The sequence below is a fragment of the Coffea arabica genome, chromosome 10c, assembly GCF_036785885.1.
Source record: "Coffea arabica cultivar ET-39 chromosome 10c, Coffea Arabica ET-39 HiFi, whole genome shotgun sequence".
Taxonomy (NCBI): domain Eukaryota; kingdom Viridiplantae; phylum Streptophyta; class Magnoliopsida; order Gentianales; family Rubiaceae; genus Coffea; species Coffea arabica.
This window is the reverse complement of record NC_092329.1, coordinates 40,080,795-40,104,086: the sequence shown is the minus strand read 5'-3', so window position 1 is coordinate 40,104,086 and position 23,292 is coordinate 40,080,795. Positions and strand designations below refer to the sequence as shown.

Sequence of the window (23,292 nt, the reverse complement as noted above, 5' to 3'; positions counted from 1 at the left end):
TAGCCTTGGCTAGGTTGAAAGGGTGCCTTGGATTTTTATCCTTGCCTTCCCTTTCTTCAAATGTGACTCCCGAATCTTTTTCTCTGATTTTCGTAGACTTGGAGTCGTTTAAAAAGGGTTTTTCTACTTTTTCTTTAAAAATTTATTTTTAGGTGACTTGGTACACCTTAACTCTATACCAAGTGGCGATTCCGATTTTTTTTTATTCAAAAACCCTTTTTAAACTATATTTTGGGTCAAATCGTCGCATTTTCAAATCCCATTTACACCCATGTTTTTCATTTACTTTTTAAATCAAAAATTTATTTTTAAATAAAAAATTGAATCAAAAGTCATTTTTCTAAACTCGTCTTTTATTTTTTTTTAAAAAAAAATGGGGCGCGACAGTTCAAATTAAAAAAAAAAAAGAAAGCAAGCTCATGCACTTTAAGTTGCACAAGATCCTGGCCCTTTCTCCGTATCACATTTCAAGCAGAAATCATGCACGGAAGGACATCCCATTTTTCATTGATTTTTGTTGCTCCGTTGGATCAAGCCAGTACATGATCACCTGGCTTTGATTCAACAACATAAAAGATATAAAATCAAATGCCATCTGATGGTTTGATAGGAAGAGCCAAAATGCAGCCCCAAATCTCATCCCTTAGTCTTAGGTTATGGGGGAATTTCGGATGCCTATATAAAGGAGAGAAATGAGAGGGTTCAAGGGGAAGGGAGTTGGCGGCTAGGGTATTAGGAAAGGAACCGAAGAGAGAAGAGAGTAGAAAAAGGGGGGCCGCTGAAGGTGAGGAAAACCGAGAGCATCGCGAGGAAGAAAAAAGGGAAACCGAGGGAGGATCTGGGTGGCGGCTAGAGTGAGAGATAAAAGTGAAGAGAGAGCCGAGAGGGAGCCAAGCGAAAGAACGGGAATCAGAAGGTCAGCTAGGGGGTTTTGATGGCGGAAAAGAAAAGGGAGAGAAAGAGAGTTCGGGTAAGAGAGATTGAGAAGATTTCGGCTGGGCAGTGGAAAGGCTACTAGAAGGAACCGAGGAGGGTTTCGACAAGAGAGATAGAGTGAGAGAGAGAGATAGAGAGAGGGGGACGAGAAAGAACAGCTACGGGAGAAGGGGAGAGTCGGGGAAGGAAACTAGGAAAAGAAAAGGGAAGAGCTTCGGGGAGATGGAGTAACCAAAAAGCTGAAAAGGAGAAGAGGTTGAAGGTGAAAACAAGGGGAGAGAGGCGACGGGCTGAGGAACCCAGAAAGCTGGGGAGGTGTTTTCGGCAAAAGAGAAACTGGAAAGCTCCCCGAAATAATGTCTCTGAGCCCCCCAAATCGTGACCCAAAGTATCGGGTTCATCACTGCTGAGATTTTCTGCGACGACGCGCTCAACCTCATTTCTGGAATCGGTACGCACTTTCCGAACATATCTCACGTTTGCTTTACTTCACGACGTTTGCAGGTAACTCTAGCCTTTCTTACTGTCATTTTCATATCATTTTGTGAAGATCTGGAGTTCATTGCATGAATTTCTTCCTTGTGCACGCATGTTTTGTTTCCTTTCTTTGTGGTTTCATCTCTGGTTCTTTGTAGAGACCCGCTTGGTAACTCATTTTGGCTCTATATCTCTGAGTTTGGATCGTGTGTTGTTATAGCTCATGAAACCCAAGGTATAGGAATCATTTCTAGCCTCCTTTAGTCGATGATTAATTCTCAAATTTGCCGAAAGGAGGTTGTAGAAATTTTTCAGATTTGGCAGGCTCTTTTCCTCTAAATTTTGTATTTAAACATGAGAGTTTTGTGGTTTGAAAGTGGAAAGAATGTGCGGTTATGTTGTCACTTTGATTCATGGTTTCATTGATTGAAGCCATTAGTGGTGTTTGAATGAACAAAAACAGAAAAACTGCAAAAAGCTTTCGGCTTTATGATTTTCGTCATGCTTGGATTCCTAATGCTTCCCTGGTTGCTGTTTCTTTTATGTTCTTGAGATGTTGATGATGGGTTTTAGCAATAAAAGGCATAGGCAACATGATTTTCATTAGTTTGGAAATGAGTTTGCATGATCTGTGGTTTTGATAATGAAACCCGAAAGATTGTAGAAGTTCTTGCCGAAGATTTGCATGCTTGGATGATTGTATTTCTGTGATTTCGTGGTTCAAAATCAAAGTTTGATGTTTGGGTAGGATTCTAGTTATGTTTAGCAAAAGGAAGTTGGCACCGTAAACCCATGAATTGGAGAAACCAGAAAACTGCAGCAAGAAACAGGCTACAGACGCAAATGAAGAAAGCTTTCTTCGTAACATGCATGAAAGAATTTTTGAAAATTGCCTTTTGACCACATATTTTGGTTTAATTCCACTATGGCCCAATAAATTGAACAAACTAATCAATTGTGTCCTTTTAATTTATTATTTTTCTTTGATGTGTTTTAATGTGTTTTTGGATAGATTATGGGATGAAATTGGTTGGGGTTTAATAGTTTTTTTGATAGATTTATGATTTTGATTTGGATTTTTAGCGAAATTTTGGGATGAAATTTTCGGGTTGAATTTTGATTTGATTTGGTTTTTCCTTTTATTATTTTGATCCTTGATTGTTTTAATTTCTTGAATGTAGGTTGTTTACATGACTTAATTGATTCAATTTAATGTTTATTTTCATCTTTTATGGTTATTTGTTAATTAAAGTGGTACCTTGACATTTTTATTGTTTTGGAGGGCAAATAAGTGATTTCATTTCATTAGGGCCCCAATTCAAGGGAGGTACACCCTAATCCTTTATTTTTACTTTATTTGAGCCTATGTTCGCACTTATGTGACTACATGAGTTTAATTGCATGCCTTTTCAATGTTTTTTTATTTTAATTTTATTCGCTTTATTTTGTTTCAATCTTTGTCTATTTTATTTTAATTTAATTTGTAATTATTTGTGAAAGACAATTCAATGCCAAGGTTGTAATAGCTAGGTTATTAATTATTTTATTCCTTTATTCCCTCTTAGATTGTAGTAGGGCCCCCCAATGTAATAGTTAGCGCTTGTTTGCTTTATTTGCTTGGTATGTTTTGCATGCTTAAGTGTTACGTGTTATCCGCTTTCTTAGGGTCTTGCATCTAGATATCATGCTTATATGTTATGTGCTATACATGATTTATGTGTTTACATGTTTTCATTAGGTCTTACATGATTTATTTGATTGTAACTGATGTGTGACATCACCACACTAGTCCAATGCTAGTTGTGGCCCTTTTGTTCTGATTTTCCACTAGTCCAATCCTAGTAGGAATTCATAGATATGGGCTAATCCAACGCTAGACCCTTAGGAGCCCCTCGAGCATTAGATCATGATTGTGTGATAAAATCACTTCATCTCATGCATGTTTTTTCACTTTTAGGGCTTTACCATGTTGTATGACACTTTCCTTATATGTACAGCCCCTATCCCGTATTTCCCCTTATATGTATATTCCTTACCCCTTTGTATGAAAACATGACATTAGACTTGCATTTCCATTTAAGAATCAGAATTAGGGTAGTGCATTTGCTTGATTAGATAGGGAGTAACCCCTTGGATATGGGATATGGACGAGTTTGGCTTTCTAGCCTTAGCACGCTCGTATTCCCTCTATTAAAGGGAACATTGAAAGTCACGAGTATAAGTCCCCCGTACCCATTATGATGCATTCCTTTAGGTCATACACATTGGTATATTATTATTTTCTTTACTTTTTCTTTCTTTCGTGTCTCATGACTTGCATTATTCGTGACTTCTTCGAAGAGTCTTTATTGGGCGTCACAATTAATGTGATTGATACCAAGTAAGATTTGAAGATACATTTCGACCCCCCGACACCCTCCTTGGTCTAGGGTATGCATTCATATAGTACATCCAAATATGATAAATCTTAAGATTAAAATAAGAAAATCTTGGACTAAATCGCGCAACTAGCCTTGGCTAGGTTGAAAGGGTGCCTTGGATTTTTATCCTTGCCTTCCCTTTCTTCAAATGTGACTCCCGAATCTTTTTCTCTGATTTTCGTAGACTTGGAGTCGTTTAAAAAGGGTTTTTCTACTTTTTCTTTAAAAATTTATTTTTAGGTGACTTGATACACCTTAACTCTATACCAAGTGGCGATTCCGATTTTTTTTTATTCAAAAACCTTTTTTAAACTATATTTTGGGTCAAATCGTTGCATTTTCAAATCCCATTTACACCCATGTTTTTCATTTACTTTTTAAATCAAAAATTTATTTTTAAATAAAAAATTGAATCAAAAGTCATTTTTCTAAACTCGTCTTTTATTTTTCTTTTTAAAAAATGGGGCGCGACAGTTCAAATTAAAAAAAAAAAAAAAAGCAAGCTCATGCACTTTAAGTTGCACAAGATCCTGGCCCTTTCTCCGTATCACATTTCAAGCAGAAATCATGCACGGAAGGACATCCCATTTTTCATTGATTTTTGTTGCTCCGTTGGATCAAGCCAGTACACGATCACCTGGCTTTGATTCAACAACATAAAAGATATAAAATCAAATGCCATCTGATGGTTTGATAGGAAGAGCCAAAATGCAGCCCCAAATCTCATCCCTTAGTCTTAGGTTACGGGGGAATTTCGGATGCCTATATAAAGGAGAGAAATGAGAGGGTTCAAGGGGAAGGGAGTTGGCGGCTAGGGTATTAGGAAATGAACCGAAGAGAGAAGAGAGTAGAAAAAGGAGGGCGGCTGAAGGTGAGGAAAACCGAGAGCATCGCGAGGAAGAAAAAAGGGAAACCGAGGGAGAATCTGGGTGGCGGCTAGAGTGAGAGATAAAAGTGAAGAGAGAGCCGAGAGGGAGCCAAGCGAAAGAACGGGAATCAGAAGGTCAGCTAGGGGGTTTTGACGGCGGAAAAGAAAAGGGAGAGAAAGAGAGTTCGGGTAAGAGAGATTGAGAAGATTTCGGCTGGGTAGTGGAAAGGCTACGAGAAGGAACCGAGGAGGGTTTCGGCAAGAGAGATAGAGTGAGAGAGAGAGATAGAGAGAGGGGGATGAGAAAGAACAGCTACGGGAGAAGGGGAGAGTCGGGGAAGGAAACTAGGAAAAGAAAAGGGAAGAGCTTCGGGGAGATGGAGTAACCAAAAAGGTGAAAAGGAGAAGAGGTTGAAGGTGAAAACAAGGGGAGAGAGGCGACGGGCTGAGGAACCCAGAAAGCTGGGGAGGTGTTTTCGGCAAAAGAGAAACTGGAAAGCTCCCCGAAATAATGTCTCTGAGCCCCCCAAATCGTGACCCAAAGTATCGGGTTCATCACTGCTGATGATGAGGGACTCAAGGCTGGTCAAACACAAGTTGCACAAGTCATTCAAGTACCACGTGGTCCAGTCACAAGAGCTCGTGCCAAGAAGATGCGTGAATCTTTACAAGCCCTTGTGAGTACAATCCAAGGCCGCATTGGAGATGATTTAAAGATTATTGAAGGCTTGGAGAATGAAGATTCAAAACTTTACACATTGCTCCAAGTAGAAGACCCTCCAGCGCCTGTTGCTAGTTAGGCGTGCCCTCACCTAGCGGTCACGCTTAAGGAAGAGTTAGGCTAGTTCTATTATTTATCTTTTTATAGTTAAATATTAGTTAAGGTCAGTCCATTAAACTCTTAGGGCTGGCCGAATCCTTGTCATTAATTGGTAGGGTTAGTTTAGTCAATTTTGGGATTAGGGTTAATGCTTGTAAAGGCTATAAATAGTCCTACTTCCTCCTTGTTAAAGGATCCAGAAAATTACATAATTTTGGGAGTTTATTCACTTTTCTCTTCCAAGAGAGCTTTGCTTGAATACTTGAGAGTTTTCTTGAGTTATTCAGATTGAACTTATCAACCAAGTATTCACCTTGATTGTGGCGTTCTTCTATCCAGATCGTTGGTTCACTAAATCGTTAGTTGTTGGGTTGAGATTCATCTTAGTTCATCAACTCGGGGTTTAGAGGGGTCATACGTGCCGCCCTTTTCAACTTGATTGTTCGTCTAGATCTGCGCATTCATATCAGTTGGTATCAGAGCTAGTCGACGACATCAAGTATATCCCATTGCATCTTGTAAGTTTTCCTTAAAAAAAAAATTTTTTTTTTCCGTTTCTTATAGTGTTAATTCTGGTCGTTTAGGAATTCCATAAGCGGCTAGGGTTTTGTCTTGGTTCTTGTTGTTTATCCTTGTTTTCGTTGATTGTCTTGAATTTTCGTGTTTGTTGTTGTCCGCAATTCATCCATCGTGTGTCTTGATTTCGGGGGTCTTGTGTCTTGTATCTTGAAGTCTTGAATTCATATAGAGTCATCCAAAAAAAAAAAAAAAAAAGGTTACTGTTCATCGGGTACTATTCACCCGAAAACACTGTTCATCCGAAAAAGAGAGGGAAAAACCTATTTTTTGGTTGTGTCTTGATGAAACCATGGCTGACCTTGAAATTTCCTAGCATCCTTGATATTGTGGGGATTGAGTCTTGAAGTTCTTGGGCTGCAAAATTGATATCTTGAATTTCTTGAAGTTAGGGTTTTGTAGTTTCTTGAATTTTCGTGGGCTGCCATCAAGTTTTTGTTGGATATTGTTGTCAAATTCCTGAAATCTGGAAATTTTGATTGAATCTTGAAGTTCTTGGGTGGGAAAACAAGGGTTCTTGCAAATCTTGTTCTCAACCTTTTTTCCAAATCTTGAACCTTCCAAACAAAACCAAAGTTCTTGGCTCAAACTTGCAGCTGCCTTGCACCAAAAAAAAAAAAATCTTGTTTCTTGTGTGCATCTTGATCCGAATTGAAAAGGGAAGAAAGATCCATCTTGCAAAAAAAAAAAAAAACGAAAGACGCAAGAAAGAAAACAAAAAAAAAAAAAGAAAAAACCCCAAATCGGATTTCAAGAACAAGAAATAGTTTGCTTGGGTAGCCTAGCCGAACTTGGGTTGAAAGAACAAACCTTGTTGCCTTCAATCTTGACCTATTGGCCACATCTCTTTGTCCACGAAATACCAGAAAACCAGCAGCCATTAACACCCCAAAACAACCAAGAAACCTTGCTATTAAATAGCCACAAAAGGTGGGAAGATAAGGTAGGGTTTCCTACTTTGTAGCCGCCTCTTGCTTTTGTTTCTTGATTGTGATTTGTGCGAACTGCCCAGCCGACCTTTGGTGCCTATTTTATAGTATTTCCAGCCAATAAAAACGTGGTTTACAAGTCCCAAGAGTCCTAATCAGTTTTGGATTCCACTTGGTAGTTAACTCCTAAAATTAGCTACTAGTCACAAACCAAACTTTCCTTTTTTATTTCTTTTGGTTTTCTTTTCTTTTTTTTTAGGCGGACAGCTTAGGGTGTTTTTTCCAGCGTATTATACATCTCCTCTTTGTGTCTTACAATCAGTCCAATAAGCTTCCACAACTCACAGCCTTCATCCGCCACACTTGGGTGTGTTTTGGTTCAAGTTTGATTGAATTTCTTCAAGAAAATTCTGATTTCTTCAAGAAAAGCAATCTAGTGACTTGAGAAGTGATTGGTGAGATCATTAGAGTGTTTTCATACACTTGAGTGAAACACGAGTGTGAGTGATATACTAAGGGAGTGAGTGAGGTGTTATTTCCACTAACTCTATTTTTGCAGGAATCCCTCAACATGTCCGAAGGGAAGGAAACTACTCCTTTTGATATTAAACTTGTGATGGAAGCTATGACTGACAAATTGCTCAAGCTAATGAAACAGGAATTAGAACCATTGCATGAGAGGATGGATAGTTTCGAACACTCCCAAACCAATTCTAAGTCCCGGAGACACAAAGCACCAACCCGTGACTATGAAAGTTCCAACTCCGAGGAGGAATATGGGTCGAGGACATGGAAGAATAAACACCGCAAAGCTGGTGTGGATCCAATCAAAGGCGTTAAAATGCAATTGCCTACTTTCCAAGGCAAATCCGACCCCGATGTCTATTTGGAATGGGAGAAACGAGTGGAGTTGATCTTTGATTGCAATGATTACACCGAGGAGCAGCAAATGAGACTTGCAGTCATGCAATTCACCGACTACGCCATAGTGTGGTGGGATCAAATCACTACTAGTAGAAGGCGAAGTGGTGAATACCCTATCACTACATGGACCGAATTGAGGGGTGTCATGAAGAAACGCTTTGTTCCTAGTCACTACCACCGTGACTTGTACCTCAAACTTCAAAATTTAACACAAGGAGCCAAAAGCGTGGAGGACTACCATAAGGAGATGGAGATAGCCATGTTAAGGGCCGACATTGTCGAGGACCGGGAAGCTACTATGGCACGATTTTTAAGTGGATTGAGGCCTGAAATAGCGGATCAAGTGGAGATGCACCATTATGTGGACCTCCATGATATGCTAGACAAGGCTATTAAGATTGAAAGGAGGCTCAAGAGGAGGGGTCCAATTCGACAAAATTCCAACTTTCAAGCTGGAAACTGGAGGAACCAACCCTTCAAGAGGGAAGTCAGCCCCTCTAGTGCATTCCCCTTGGCCAAACAAGGTGGGACAACCAAGGAGTCACTAAGGCCGAATGCACCTTCCTCAAAACCACCCTCAAGGGGCGATGGTAGGCCTACTCATGAGGTAAGCAAAGTTCGATACCGAGACACTAAGTGCTTTAAGTGTCAAGGGTTTGGACACTAAGTGCTTTAAGTGTCAAGGGTTATGCTTATGCTACCAAATGGGGAAGTACAAACGGATGAGGAGGATGAGTGTGAGGACATGCCTCCCTTGGTTGAGGAAGATGAGGAATTTGAGGAGATACCAGCTCATGGTAAAGTTGGTATGGTTGCAAGGTGAGCTCTAACTACTCAAGCTAGTAGAGATGACCTTCAACGAGAGAACATATTTTACTCAAGGTGCCATGTGATGGACAAGCTTTGTAGCTTGGTAATTGACCCAGGTAGCTGTACCAATGTTGCTGGTGCACTCATGGTGGAACGATTGAGCATGCCAACAAGTGATCACCCCCGACCTTACAAACTACAATGGCTGAATAATAGTGGTGAGGTACGTGTTCATAAGCAAGTTTTAATTAATTTTGCCATTGGTAGATATAAAGATGATGTTTTATGTGATGTTGTGCCTATGCAAGCTACTCATATTATTTTGGGAAGGCCATGGCAATTTGATAAAAGGGTCATTTTTGATGGATTCTTGAATAAGTATTCCTTTGTGCATAATACTAAAAAGATCACACTTGCACCTCTTACACCTCAACAAGTGCATGAGGACCAAATTGGGTTGCAAAAGGAATATGACATGCATTGTGACAATAAAAAGAAAAATTTACATGATACAAAGAGCAAAATGGCCGAACCATCTTCTCATAAAATTGACACTTCACATTCGGCCATTGAAGGGAAAAAGGAGAGAAAATCCATCATGCTTGCTAGAACTAGAGATGTGCGAAAGGCTTTGCACTCTAACCAGATTTTGCTTATCTTGTTTTGTAAAGAGTCTTTGCTCACTAATGAACTTGGTGCTTCTTTGCCTAGTGCTATTGCTGACCTTTTACAGGAGTACCAAGACGTATTTCCTGAGGATATACCTAATGGGTTGCCACCTTTGAGGGGAATAGAACATCAAATTGATTTCATTCCTGGCTCTTCCCTTCCTAATAAGGCACCATATAGGACTAATCCGGCGGAAACTAAGGAGCAACAAAGGCAAGTAGAGGACTTGCTTGGTAAGGGCTGGATTCAAGAGAGTTTAAGTCCTTGTGCTGTACCTGTCCTACTTGTGCCAAAGAAAGATGGAGGATGGAGGATGTGCACCGATTGTAGAGCCATAAATGCCATAACGGTAAAGTATCGCCATCCCATACCTCGATTAGATGACATGCTTGATGAGTTACATGGTGCTATTATATTTACTAAGATTGACTTGAAAAGTGGTTATCACCAAATACGTATGAAAGAAGGGGATGAGTGGAAAACAGCATTTAAAACAAAACATGGTCTGTATGAGTAGTTGGTCATGCCTTTTGGCTTAACTAATGCACCTAGTACCTTCATGAGGTTAATGAACCATGTTTTGCGTTCTTTTATTGGGAAATTTGTGGTAGTCTACTTTGATGACATATTGATCTATAGTAAGAGTACAGAAGAGCATGTTGTGCATGTACGAATGGTCTTAGATGCACTTCGAAAGGCGAGCCTCTATGCTAACCTTAAGAAGTGTACTTTTTGCACTAATCAACTTGTCTTCCTAGGTTATGTTGTGAGTGACCAGGGAATACGAGTTGACCAAGAAAAGGTGAAGGCCATAAATGAATGGCCAATACCAACCAGTGTAAGTGAGGTAAGGAGTTTCCATGGCTTGGCAAGCTTCTATAGACGCTTTGTCAAGGATTTCAGCACCATTGCTGCCCCACTTACAGCCATTATCAAGAAAAATGTGCCATTCCAATGGGAAGAAGACCAAGCTAAGTCTTTCCAATTACTTAAACACAAGCTCACACATGCACCTGTATTAAGTTTACCTAATTTTGACAAGGCTTTTGAAGTAGAGTGTGATGCTTCTGGTATAGGTATTGGAGCTGTGCTCATTCAAGAGGGGAAACCAGTGGCCTACTTTAGTGAGAAGTTGAATGGTGCCTCGTTGAACTACTCAACTTATGACAAGGAATTGATGGCCTTGGTGCGATCTCTCCAAACTTGGCAACACTACCTCAGACCTCGGGAATTCGTACTCCACACTGATCATGAATCGCTCAAACACATCAAATCACAAACCAAATTGAGCAAATGGCATGCGAGGTGGGTGGCTTTCATTGATAGTTTCGTGTTTGTCATCAAATATAAGGTTGGAAAGACTAATGTAGTGGCTGATGCACTTTCTAGAAGGTATACACTAATCACTACACTAGACGCTAAGTTGCTTGGCTTTGAATTCATTAAGGATTTATATGCAGCTGACCTAGACTTTGGTGAGATTTTCACAACCTTGCCACGAGTTACTCGTGAGCATTATTCTATGTCGCAGGGGTTCTTGTACTACAAAGGTAAACTATGTATTCCAATGTGCTCCATGCGACTTTTGTTGGTTAGAGAGGCTCATGGTGGAGGCCTCATGGGACATTTTGGAGTGGCCAAGACCTTGTCCATTCTCCAAGAGCATTTCTACTGGCCTCGCATGAAGAGGGATGTTGAGAGGCATACACAAAGGTGTGTAACTTGTCACCAAGCAAAATGAAAGGTACATCCTTATGGACTCTACACTCCTTTACCCATCCCACATGAACCTTGGGTAGATTTGTCTATGGACTTTGTACTTGGATTACCTAGAACTAGACAAGGGCATGATTCCATTTATGTGGTAGTTGATCGTTTCTCAAAGATGGCTCACTTCATTCCTTGCCATAAAACTGATGATGCTAAACATGTGGCTGATTTATTCTTTAGGGACATAGTGCGTTTACATGGGGTACCTCGTACCATTGTTTCTGATAGGGATGTAAGGTTCCTTAGCTACTTTTGGAAAACTTTGTGGTGTAAACTAGGGACTAAATTGCTTTTTTCTACTTCTAGTCACCCACAAACTGATGGACAAACTGAAGTGGTTAATCGGACTTTATCTACATTATTGCGAGCGGTTATTAAAAAGAACATTAAAACTTGGGAGGATTGCTTGCCTCATGTTGAATTTGCATATAATCGCACTGTGCATACTTCTACTCAATTTTCACCTTTTGAAATTGTTTATGGATTTAACCCTCTCACACCTTTAGACTTGTCTCCTTTACCTATTTCTGAGAGAGTTAACCTAGATGGTAAGAAAAAGGCTGAGCTCGTGCGGGATTTGCATACCAAAGCTAGAGCTAATATTGAGAAACGTACCCTTCAATACATTCAAAGTGCCAACAAGGGACGTCGCCAGATGGTGTTTGAACCAGGTGATTGGGTTTGGATACACATGAGAAAGGAGCGTTTTCCAAACCAAAGGCGCAACAAACTACTTCCACGGGGTGATGGGCCATTTCAAGTTGTGGAGCGCATCAATGACAATGCCTACAAACTTGACCTTCCAGGTGAGTATGGAGTACGTGCTACATTCAATGTGGCTGACTTGAGTCCTTTTCATGCAGACGACGAGCTTGATTTGGGGACAAATCGCCTACGAGAGGAGGGGATTGATGAGGGACTCAAGGCTGGTCAAACACAAGTTGCACAAGTCATTCAAGTACCACGTGGTCCAGTCACAAGAGCTCGTGCCAAGAAGATGCGTGAATCTTTACAAGCCCTTGTGAGTACAATCCAAGGCCGCATTGGAGATGATTTAAAGATTATTGAAGGCTTGGAGAATGAAGATTCAAAAATTTACACATTGCTCCAAGTAGAAGACCCTCCAGCGCCTGTTGCTAGTTAGGCGTGCCCTCACCTAGCGGTCACGCTTAAGGAAGAGTTAGGCTAGTTCTATTATTTATCTTTTTATAGTTAAATATTAGTTAAGGTCAGTCCATTAAACTCTTAGGGCTGGCCGAATCCTTGTCATTAATTGGTAGGGTTAGTTTAGTCAATTTTGGTATTAGGGTTAATGCTTGTAAAGGCTATAAATAGTCCTACTTCCTCTTTGTTAAAGGATCCAGAAAATTACATAATTTTGGGAGTTTATTCACTTTTCTCTTCCAAGAGAGCTTTGCTTGAATACTTGAGAGTTTTCTTGAGTTATTCAGATTGAACTTATCAACCAAGTATTCACCTTGATTGTGGCGTTCTTCTATCCAGATCGTTGGTTCACTAAATCGTTAGTTGTTGGGTTGAGATTCATCTTAGTTCATCAACTCGGGGTTTAGAGGGGTCATACGTGCCGCCCTTTTCAACTTGATTGTTCGTCTAGATCCGCGCATTCATATCAGCTGAGATTTTCTGTGACGACGCGCTCAACCTCATTTCTGGAATCAGTACGCACTTTCCGAACATATCTCACGTTTGCTTTACTTCACGACGTTTGCAGGTAACTCTAGCCTTTCTTACTGTCATTTTCATATCATTTTGTGAAGATCTGGAGTTCATTGCATGAATTTCTTCCTTGTGCACGCATGTTTTGTTTCCTTTCTTTGTGGTTTCATCTCTGGTTCTTTGTAGAGACCCGCTTGGTAACTCATTTTGGCTCTATATCTCTGAGTTTGGATCGTGTGTTGTTATAGCTCATGAAACCCAAGGTATAGGAATCATTTCTAGCCTCCTTTAGTCGATGATTAATTCTCAAATTTGCCGAAAGGAGGTTGTAGAAATTTTTCAGATTTGGCAGGCTCTTTTCCTCTAAATTTTGTATTTAAACATGAGAGTTTTGTGGTTTGAAAGTGGAAAGAATGTGCGGTTATGTTGTCACTTTGATTCATGGTTTCATTGATTGAAGCCATTAGTGGTGTTTGAATGAACAAAACCAGAAAAACTGCAAAAAGCTTTTGGCTTTATGATTTTCGTCATGCTTGGATTCCTAATGCTTCCCTAGTTGCTGTTTCTTTTATGTTCTTGAGATGTTGATGATGGGTTTTAGCAATAAAAGGCATAGGCAACATGATTTTCATTAGTTTGGAAATGAGTTTGCATGATCTGTGGTTTTGATAATGAAACCCGAAAGATTGTAGAAGTTCTTGCCGAAGATTTGCATGCCTGGATGATTGTATTTCTGTGATTTCGTGGTTCAAAATCAAAGTTTGATGTTTGGGTAGGACTCTAGTTATGTTTAGCAAAAGGAAGTTGGCACCGTAAACCCATGAATTGGAGAAACCAGAAAACTGCAGCAAGAAACAGGCTACAGACGCAAATGAAGAAAGCTTTCTTCGTAACATGCATGAAAGAATTTTTGAAAATTGCCTTTTGACCACATATTTTGGTTTAATTCCACTATGGCCCAATAAATTGAACAAACTAATCAATTGTGTCCTTTTAATTTATTATTTTTCTTTGATGTGTTTTAATGTGTTTTTGGATAGATTATGGGATGAAATTGGTGGGGGTTTAATAGTTTTTTTAAAAGATTTATGATTTTGATTTGGATTTTTAGCGAAATTTTGGGATGAAATTTTCGGGTTGGATTTTGATTTGATTTGGTTTTTCCTTTTATGATTTTGATCCTTAATTGTTTTAATCTCTTGAATGTAGGTTGTTTACATGACTTAATTGATTCAATTTAATGTTTATTTTCATCTTTTATGGTTATTTGTTAATTAAAGTGGTACCTTGACATTTTTATTGTTTTGGAGGGCAAATAAGTGATTTCATTTCATTAGGGCCCCAATTCAAGGGAGGTACGCCCTAATCCTTTATTTTTACTTTATTTGAGCCTATGTGCGCACTTATGTGACTACATGAGTTTAATTGCATGCCTTTTGAATGTTTTTTTATTTTTATTTTATTCGCTTTATTTTGTTTCAATCTTTGTCTATTTTATTTTAATTTAATTTGTAATTATTTGTGAAAGACAATTTAATGCCAAGGTTGTAATAGCTAGGTTATTAATTATTTTATTGCTTTTTCCCCTCTTAGATTGTAGTAGGGCCCCCCAATGTAATAGTTAGGGCTTGTTTATGTTTTGCATGCTTGTGTGTTATGTGTTAATGTTATGTGCTATACATGATTTATGTGTTTACATGTTTTTATTAGGTCTTACATGATTTATTTGATTGTAACCGATGTGTGACATCACCACACTAGTCCAATATTAGTTGTGGCCCTTTTGTTCTGATTTTCCACTAGTCCAATGCTAGTAGGAATTCATAGATATGGGTTAGTCCAACGCTAGACCCTTAGGAGCCCCTCGAGCGTTAGATCATGATTGTGTGATAAAATCACTTCATCTCATGCATGTTTTTTCACTTTTAGGGCTTTACCATGTTGTATGACACTTTCCTTATATGTACAGCCCTTATCCCGTATTTCCCCTTATATGTATATTCCTTACACCTTTGTATGAAAACATGACATTAGACTTGCATTCCCATTTAAGAATCAGAATTAGGGTAGTGCATTTGCTTGATTAGATAGGGAGTAACCCCTTGGATATGGGATATGGACGAGTTTGGCTTTCTAGCCTTAGCACGCTCGTATTCCCTCTATTAAAGGGAACATTGAAAGTCACGAGTATAAGTCCCCCGCACCCATTATGATGCATTCCTTTAGGTCATACACATTGGTATATTATTATTTTCTTTACTTTTTCTTTCTTTTGTGTCTCATGACTTGCATTATTCGTGACTTCTTCGAAGAGTCTTTATTGGGCGTCACAATTAATGTGATTGATACCAAGTAAGATTTGAAGATACATTTCGACCCCCTGACACCCTCCTAGGTCTAGGGTATGCATTCATATATTACCTCCAAATGCGATAAATCTTTAGATTAAAATAAGAAAATCTTTGACTAAATCGCGCAACTAGCTTTGGCTAGGTTGAAAGGGTGCCTTGGATTCATATCCTTGCCTTCCCTTTCTTCAAATGTGACTCCCGAATCTTTTTATCTGATTTTCGTAGACTTTGAGTCGTTTAAAAAGGGTTTTTCTACTTTTTCTTTAAAAATTCATTTTTAGGTGACTTGGTACACCTTAACTCTATACCAAGTGGCGACTCCGATTTTTTTTTATTCAAAAATCATTTTTAAACTATATTTTGGGTCAAATCGTCGCATTTTCAAGTCCCATTTACACCTATGTTTTTTATTTACTTTTTAAATCAAAAATTTATTTTTCAATCAAAAATTGAATCAAAAGTCGTTTTTCTAAACTCGTCTTTTATTTTTCTTATTAAAAAATGGGGCGCGACAGTTCAAATAAAAAAAAAAAAAGAAAGCAAGCTCATGCACTTTAAGTTGCACAAGATCCTGGCCCTTTCTCCGTATCACATTTCAAGCATAAATCATGCACGGAAGGACATCCCATTTTTCATTGATTTTTGTTGCTCCGTTGGATCAAGCCAGTACCTGATCACCTGGCTATGATTCAACAACATAAAAGGTACAAAATCAAATGCCATCTGATGGTTTGATAGAAAGAGCCAAAATGCAGCCCCGAATCTCATCCCTTAGTCTTAGGTTACGGGTACTAGTTTTGCCAAATGGAGTGGACGGGTTCGCGGTATATGCAGACGCGTCGCGAGAATGCCTGGGGTGCGTATTGATGTAGAACCGGGATGTGATTTCTTTCGCCTCTAGGAAATTGAAGCTTCACGAGCAGAACTACCCGACTCACGATCTGGAACTAGCCGCAGTTGTCTTTGCACTGAAAAAGTGGAGGCATTACCTATACGGGGTGACCTTCGAAGTGTACTCGGATCATAAAAGTCTTAGGTACCTCTTCTCCTAGAAGGAATTGAACATGAGGCAACGACGGTGGATGGAATTTTTGGAAGATTACGACTGCACAATCAATTACCATCCGGGAAAGGCAAATGTGGTAGCAGATGCTTTGAGTCGTAAGGTGCAAGTAGCAGGGTTGATGATTAAGGAGTGGGATTTATTAGAATCCGTGTGCGAGTGGAGACCCTGTCTTGGGAGCCATAAGGTGATATTTGGCAATGTTAGGGTGACCTCCGCTCTACTGGAATGCATAAAAGAGGCGTAAGGCGAAGATTTGATAGTACGGAAGTGGAGAGAGAAAGTGGAAAAGGGAGAAACTATGGACTTTAATTTGAGTCCTGAGGGCATTTTGAAATATCGAAACCGAACAGTGATACCGAAGGATGAGTCGTTGAAAATGGAAATTCTGGAGGAAGCCCATCGGTCTAAGTATACAATCCATCCGAGCAGCAGCAAGATGTATCAGGACCTGAAAGGAACTTATTGGTGGGACAATATGAAGAGGGAAATCGCTCAGTACGTGCAAAAATGTCTTGTTTGCCAACAAGTGAAAGCAGAGCATAAAAAACCATCGGGTCTGTTACAACCCTTGGAGATACCCGAGTGGAAGTGGGAAAACATCACAATGGACTTCGTTTCAGGTTTACCGAGGACGCAAAGAGGACATGATGCCGTTTGGGTGATCGTGGATCGATTAATCAAATCGGCCCATTTCTTGCCGGTGAACATGAAGTATTCAATGGACAAGTTGGCCCGACTGTACATGGACGAGATAGTAAGACTACATGGTGTTCCTGTGAGCATCGTCTCCGACCGGGATCCACGGTTTGTATCCCGGTTTTGGCAGAAGTTTCAAGAAACCCTAGGGACGAAACTCAATTTGAGCACGACCTATCATCCTCAGACGGATGGCCAATCAGAACGGACAATTCAAACTCTCGAGGACATGCTACGAACTTGCATTCTGGACTTTGGAGGCAACTGGGGTCAGCACATGACCTTAGTAGAGTTTGCGTACAACAACAGCTTCCATTCGTCGATTCAAATGGCTCCGTACGAAGCCCTCTACGGACGGAAGTGCCGGTCGCCGATTTACTGGGATGAAGTTGGCGAAAAGAAAGCACTAGACCCAGCAACTATTCCATGGATGGAAGAGGCTCAAGAGAAGGTCTAGTTGATACGGCAACGAATCCAAACAGCTCAAAGCCGACAAAAGAGCTATGCGGATAATCGAAGAAAAGACTTGGAATTTGAAGTTGGGGATCACGTATTTCTTAAGATCACACCCTTACGAAGTATCACAGCGGGCAAAGGAAAGAAACTTCAACCGCTGTACGTCGGACCCTACAAGATCCTTCAGAGGGTAGGAGCGGTCGCGTATCGATTGGAACTGCCATCCAGTCTCTCTCGAATCCACGATGTGTTCCACGTTTCGATGTTAAAGAAATATCATCCCGACCCATCCCATGTCTTACAACCGGAGGAGATTGAAGTAGACGAATCGCTTGCCTATGAAGAGAAACCGGTCCAAGTGCTCGATCGGAAAGTCAAAGAGCTCAGAAACAAGCAGATTCCGCTAGTGAAAGTGCTATGGAGGAACCATGGGGTAGAGGAAGCTACCTGGGAAGTGGAAGAGGAAATGCGAAAGAATTATCCAAACCTTTTCGGGAATTAAGGTGAGAAATTTTGGGGACGAAATTCTTTTAAGGGGGAGAGAGTGTGAGAACCCGTAAATCCCTAATAATTTTCTTAGGATTTTTCCCATTTAAAGCCATAATTTTTGCATTTTCTGGCTTAGGAAAATTCTCATGGTAAATTTTATGAGCAATTATAGTTTTTAAATGATTTTTCTAGTATTGGAGAGTTTTTGAAAAATTAAGGATATATAATGGACGTGGGACCCACTAGTGCGAAAAACTCGGAAAAATTCGGCAATTTAGGTTAAATTCCGGATACTGGTGGAAATTTATCGGGTGTTAAGAGATAAGTAGAGGATGTGAAGTGATTGATGTGAGAGGAAAAAGAAAAGATAGGATTGCATTAATGGAGGTGACAAGTGTCACCATTGTATTGGAAGTGACTTATGACTTACTATTCATTTTTTTGACTTTTGACCAATTGCTTAAATATCTCAAAAATCACACAAAATTCATTCTTGTCTTCAACCTCTTGGCCGACTTTCTCTCTAGGAAAAGAAGGAAAAACTTCTCCAATTTTCAAGCTTCCAACTAGCTCAAATCCTCCAAAACAATTGCTTAAATTAGTTTCTACTCCATAAAATCCCTCCATTTGGTGCTAGTAAGTGTTTTTGTGGAAGTGTTCAAGGAAGCTAAGGTGTTCTACAACTCCTTTTCTCTTGTTTACCAGGTAAGTGGTGCGTGAACTTCCTCCTACACCTAATGATGCTTAATTTGTGCCTAGTGGAAGCTAAAGTGCTGAAATTTGTGGTTTATTTCTTGGTTTGAGATGAATTGGTGAAGTTTTTATTTTATTGATGAATTTTCTGGTTTAATGTGATCATGATGTTGTGGTTGTTTATGATGGTTGGTAATGAGGGGTAATGACTCTAGTAGGTGTAAATGATTGGTAATTGCAACCAAATTTGAGTTTGGAAGGAATTTGAGGAAGTTAGGGTTTCATAACTCCCTTTTCTGCCTGGTTTTATATCATATGGTTAGAGGCCGAATTGGCCTTTTCTTCAAACATGAAAGTTGTAGGTATTGATGTGTTTGAGGTGCCTGTAAAATTTCAGGTCATTTGGAGTAGTGTAGAGTGAGATATGTCGATTTTACTGTTGCTGTTCTGGGTTGATCAGAATGTGCGAACTGCGCTTGTAATCGTCTGTTTTGACTGGAATTGCTTTGGATTTGGATGTTGGTGTCTTCTGATGAAATGTAGCTGGATGTCTTGGCTACCGCATGCCTTTGGAATCAATGCATTTGGGACCTGTATAGACTGAGTTGTACTAATTACAGCATAGTGTGATTTGTAAACCTGCAATTACGGTTCTGGTTTGGTATTCTGCATTTTTGACCTAGTTGTGCTAGGATTTGGACTGAGTGGCCTTCTACATTGTTGTAGCCCTGTCTTTTAGCTTCGAGATGGTGGGTCTTACACCCTCATCCGATAAGCGTAGCGCATTTTGTGACATTACCGCATAAGGAGGCCAAAACTGTTTTGTTGTTAGGGCTAATATAGTTACATTTCCTGATTTTCTGGTTTGCTATCATGCTTATATATGCATATGAAACCCTATTGGGGTTGTGATTGGCATGGCTTTATGACTCGTTATCGAGTCTTATGGTATTTGTTTACGTGTTCTAGGGCGTGACGTTGTGCACGACGTACTTTGGACGGTGGTGCATGAAACCTCACCTATGTGAGTGGTGAGTATACTACTCACTTGGATGTTTATAATGTGGCTTTGCTATATGTGATTGTGATGCCTTGAAGGCTTGTTTGGCTATTGGAAATGATTAGGGTGAGGGTGTACTTGACCGCCCTCATTCCTTTTATTCCTGTGAATGACTGTTTAACGTTTCACTGTATTACTGTACTTGCTATATGAGTTATTGGATTCCATTCATGGGATATTGTTTGGGTGTCGGTTGGACGAGTAACCAACGGCCCTACTGTATTACTGAGCTCGACCCCGTTGGTAGTCACTTGAATCGAGCCAGCGAGGGCTTGGTCGTGAAAATTGACTAGCCACGGGGACTGAAATGGGAAACTTGTGGTAATGAGACCCTTGGTTCCGGTGTACTCGAGTATCACCTAAAGTTACTGCTTGGAGTGCGGGCCCGGTTGGGGTATGTTGGGTGGAAGGAATGGAAGTAAAGTGAGGTCTACGATTTGGTACTTTTAACATTGACGGAGGGTCAATGAGGTTGGATCAAGAATATAAGCGAGGAAATGGGCTCTTGAGAGCCGTCCGTATCCTTTTACCGTTTTGTTTCATTCCTTAATTGTGTACTTTAATTGAAAGGACATGCTATATGCTCTTTGTTGCTTATGTGGTAGTAACTCACTGGGCTTAAACTCATTCCGTTCCATTTGTTTTCCTTACAGGAAAATGATCACTTTTGGAAAGGTTGTACTAGCAAGTTGAGCTCATGTAAATGTATCTTTTGAATAGCTCTTTGAATGAAACCCTAATGTGTATTGGGTTCGTTTTCTTTTGATTGGCAAACCAAACATGTATATTCATGATGAATGGTTTTTTGTGGCATGCCATTTGGTTGTAAATGTTGAATTTCAATGTATGTATATGTTGGATTAATGTATGGTTGAACTCCGGATTCTGACGTGTCCGACATGGTTCATCATCGGCGTGTTTTTCATTTTTTTTTATTTTGTGATTTTGACTTGTTTGCGCGTGTGGGTATGTTCTGGACTGTATTAGATCGACGTAAACTGATCCGTTAGTCCTGGCGAGAGCTGGGCAGGCAGTCCGCTAACCCCTTTGGTTCGCCTTAGGGGAAGGTGGGGCTGTCACAACTAACGTGTGCGTTTTCATTCTACCACCGTTAGCATCGAATCTATCTCACTAACGTGTGCGTTTCCATTCCACTACCGTTAGTATCGAGTCTATCTCACTAACGTGTGTGTTTTAATTCAACCACCGTTAGCATCGAGTCTATCTCACTAACGTGTGCATTTTCATTCAACCACCGTTAGCATCGAGTCTATCTCACTAACGTGTGCGTTTCCATTCCACCACCGTTAGCATCGAGTCTATCTCACTAATGTGTGCGTTTTCATTCTACCACCGTTAGCATCGAGTCTATCTCACTAACGTGTGTGTTTTCATTCGCCACCGTTAGCATCGAGTCTATCTGACTAACGTGTGCGTTTTTATTCCACACCGTTAGCATCGAGTCAATCTCACTAACGTGTGCGTTTTAATTTCCCCTTTTTCTTGACAATCACACTTAATTTCTTGACCAATTGGATGGCAGGATTGGGTCTTATCCCACTGACCATTCACAAACATCATCCCGTTGGACCTGGACTTTGTGCCGCCAACATCCCAAACATCACGTTGGGCCTGGATTTAGTGCCGCCAACCTCACAAAAATCACGTTGGGCCTGGATTTAGTGCCCCCAAATTCACAAAGATCACGTTGGACCCGGACTTTATGCCGCCAACGTCCCAATTGGGCTTGGATTCTGTGCAACTGAGGCAGGCTCGGGTTAAATCCCACTGACCTCTCAATTCAAGGCAGGCTCGGGTGTAATCCCACTGACCGACCAACCATCGAGGCAGGCTCGGGTTAAATCCCACTGACCGCTTAATTCAAGGCAGGCTCAGGTTAAATCCCACTGACCTCTCAATTCAAGGCAGGCTCGGGTGTAATCCCACTGACCGACCAACCATCGAGGCAGGCTCGGGTTCAATCCCACTGACCGACCAAATGAAAGGCAGGCTCGGGTTCAATCCCACTGACCGCTCAATTCAAGGCAGGCTCGGGTTAAATCCCACTGACCGACCAAATGAAAGGCAGGCTCGGGTTCAATCCCACTGACCGCTCAATTCAAGGCAGGCTCAGGTTCAATCCCACTGACCGACCAACCATCGAGGTAGGCTCAGGTTAAATCCCACTGACCGCTCAATTCAAGGCAGGTTCGGGTTCAATCCCACTGACCGCCCGATTTTCATGGCAGGCTCGAGTTTAATCCCACTGACCAATTCAACACACTGTGGCAAATTTTTGGAGAATTTTTCGAGCAAGTTTTATGCAGTTTTTTCGTACATACCAGCATTTCATTTGCATCGACACTAGCCGTGGGTCAGTCCCACTAGTGAGCATTTCACGAATTTAAATTTTCTGTTCGGGTCAGTCCCGTTTTAAATTTCTGTTCGGGTCAGACCCGATTAAATTCCCGTTCGGGTCAGTCCCGTTTAAATTCTTGTTCGGGTCAGTCCCGATTTCAAATTTTCTTGTCTGGGTCAATCCCATTTTAAAATTTTGTCAAAGAGGTCAGTCCCCATTTCTAAAGCGTCCATCGTTCGAGACGGTCGCAGCCGAATAACACAGGTAAGTATTTGGTGTCTACTTCTTTGTCTCAAGTTTTTTCAAAACTCAGACAAAGAGGGGCAAACTGTAGACACCAAATTTTTGAATAATTTTTATTGCATTATCTATTTTATTAGTCAATTTCATGTTTTTGGGCATTGTCTAGCATTTTATAGTATTTTAGATTATTAATTATTATTATTATTGTTATTTTTATTTTCGTTGGCCAAATAGGATTTATTACTATTAAATTTAATATTTGACCATTTTATTTATCTTGTTTTCATTAACAGAAAAAAAAGGAAAAGGAAGAAAAAAAAAGAAAAAAAAGAAAAAAAAAAGAGCCGCATGCAGCAGCGTGAAAACATATACCATTTGCTGGCAAATCGATGGCTGGGAGGGGGGCTGAGCGTTGGAATCATTTGGAGCCATCAAAATGAACTTTAAGGGTTTTTAGGAACCTTGGGTTCCCATATAAAAAGGAAAGAAAAAAAACAGCCGCAAGAGGGGAGAGAGGATCGGGAGATAGAAAACATTAGAAAAAAAAAGTTGGGGGGTTTCGGTGTGGAGAACGGGAGAAGAAAGGGAGAAACGGAGAGAGAGTTTGAGGGGGAAAGGGACGGCTGGGAAGGTTTTTTTTGGAGAGCAAAAGAAAGAAACCGAGGGTTGGGGGACGGCTGGGTGAGACCGAGAGGGGGGTGTTCTGTGACGGCGGGAAAAACAACGAAGCAAGAAAGCTAGTAGGGAGGTTACGGGAGAAACAAGGGGCGGCTGCATAAGCTGAAAAACAGGGAGAGAGCTAGAAGGGGTTTCGGAGAGGATAGAAAGGAGCAGCTTTTGAGAAGGGAAAAGCTCACGGAGGAAAACCTGGGCAAACAGGAGAGAAACCTAACGATTACAGCGTCGACCAAGGAAGAAGAGTCAGCAAAAGAGCCATTGAAGTTGCTAATCCTCCTGATCGTCATCACTTTCACCGAGAGGAAGCACCATCACTGTAAGTTGC

At 40.5% G+C, this 23,292-nt stretch overlaps 1 protein-coding gene across 1 annotated transcript; it reads left to right on the top strand.

The window, feature by feature from the left end:
* Positions 1 to 7,597: 7,597 nt before the first annotated feature.
* Positions 7,598 to 12,343, top strand: LOC140015929 (uncharacterized). The gene is made up of 6 exons (XM_072068762.1): positions 7,598 to 8,372; positions 8,628 to 8,769; positions 8,860 to 9,932; positions 10,506 to 11,142; positions 11,263 to 11,431; positions 11,582 to 12,343. The coding sequence occupies exons 1-6, from the start codon at positions 7,598 to 7,600 to the stop codon at positions 12,341 to 12,343; spliced, it is 3,558 nt and encodes a 1,185-aa protein (XP_071924863.1).
* The last annotated feature ends 10,949 nt before the right edge of the window (positions 12,344 to 23,292 follow it).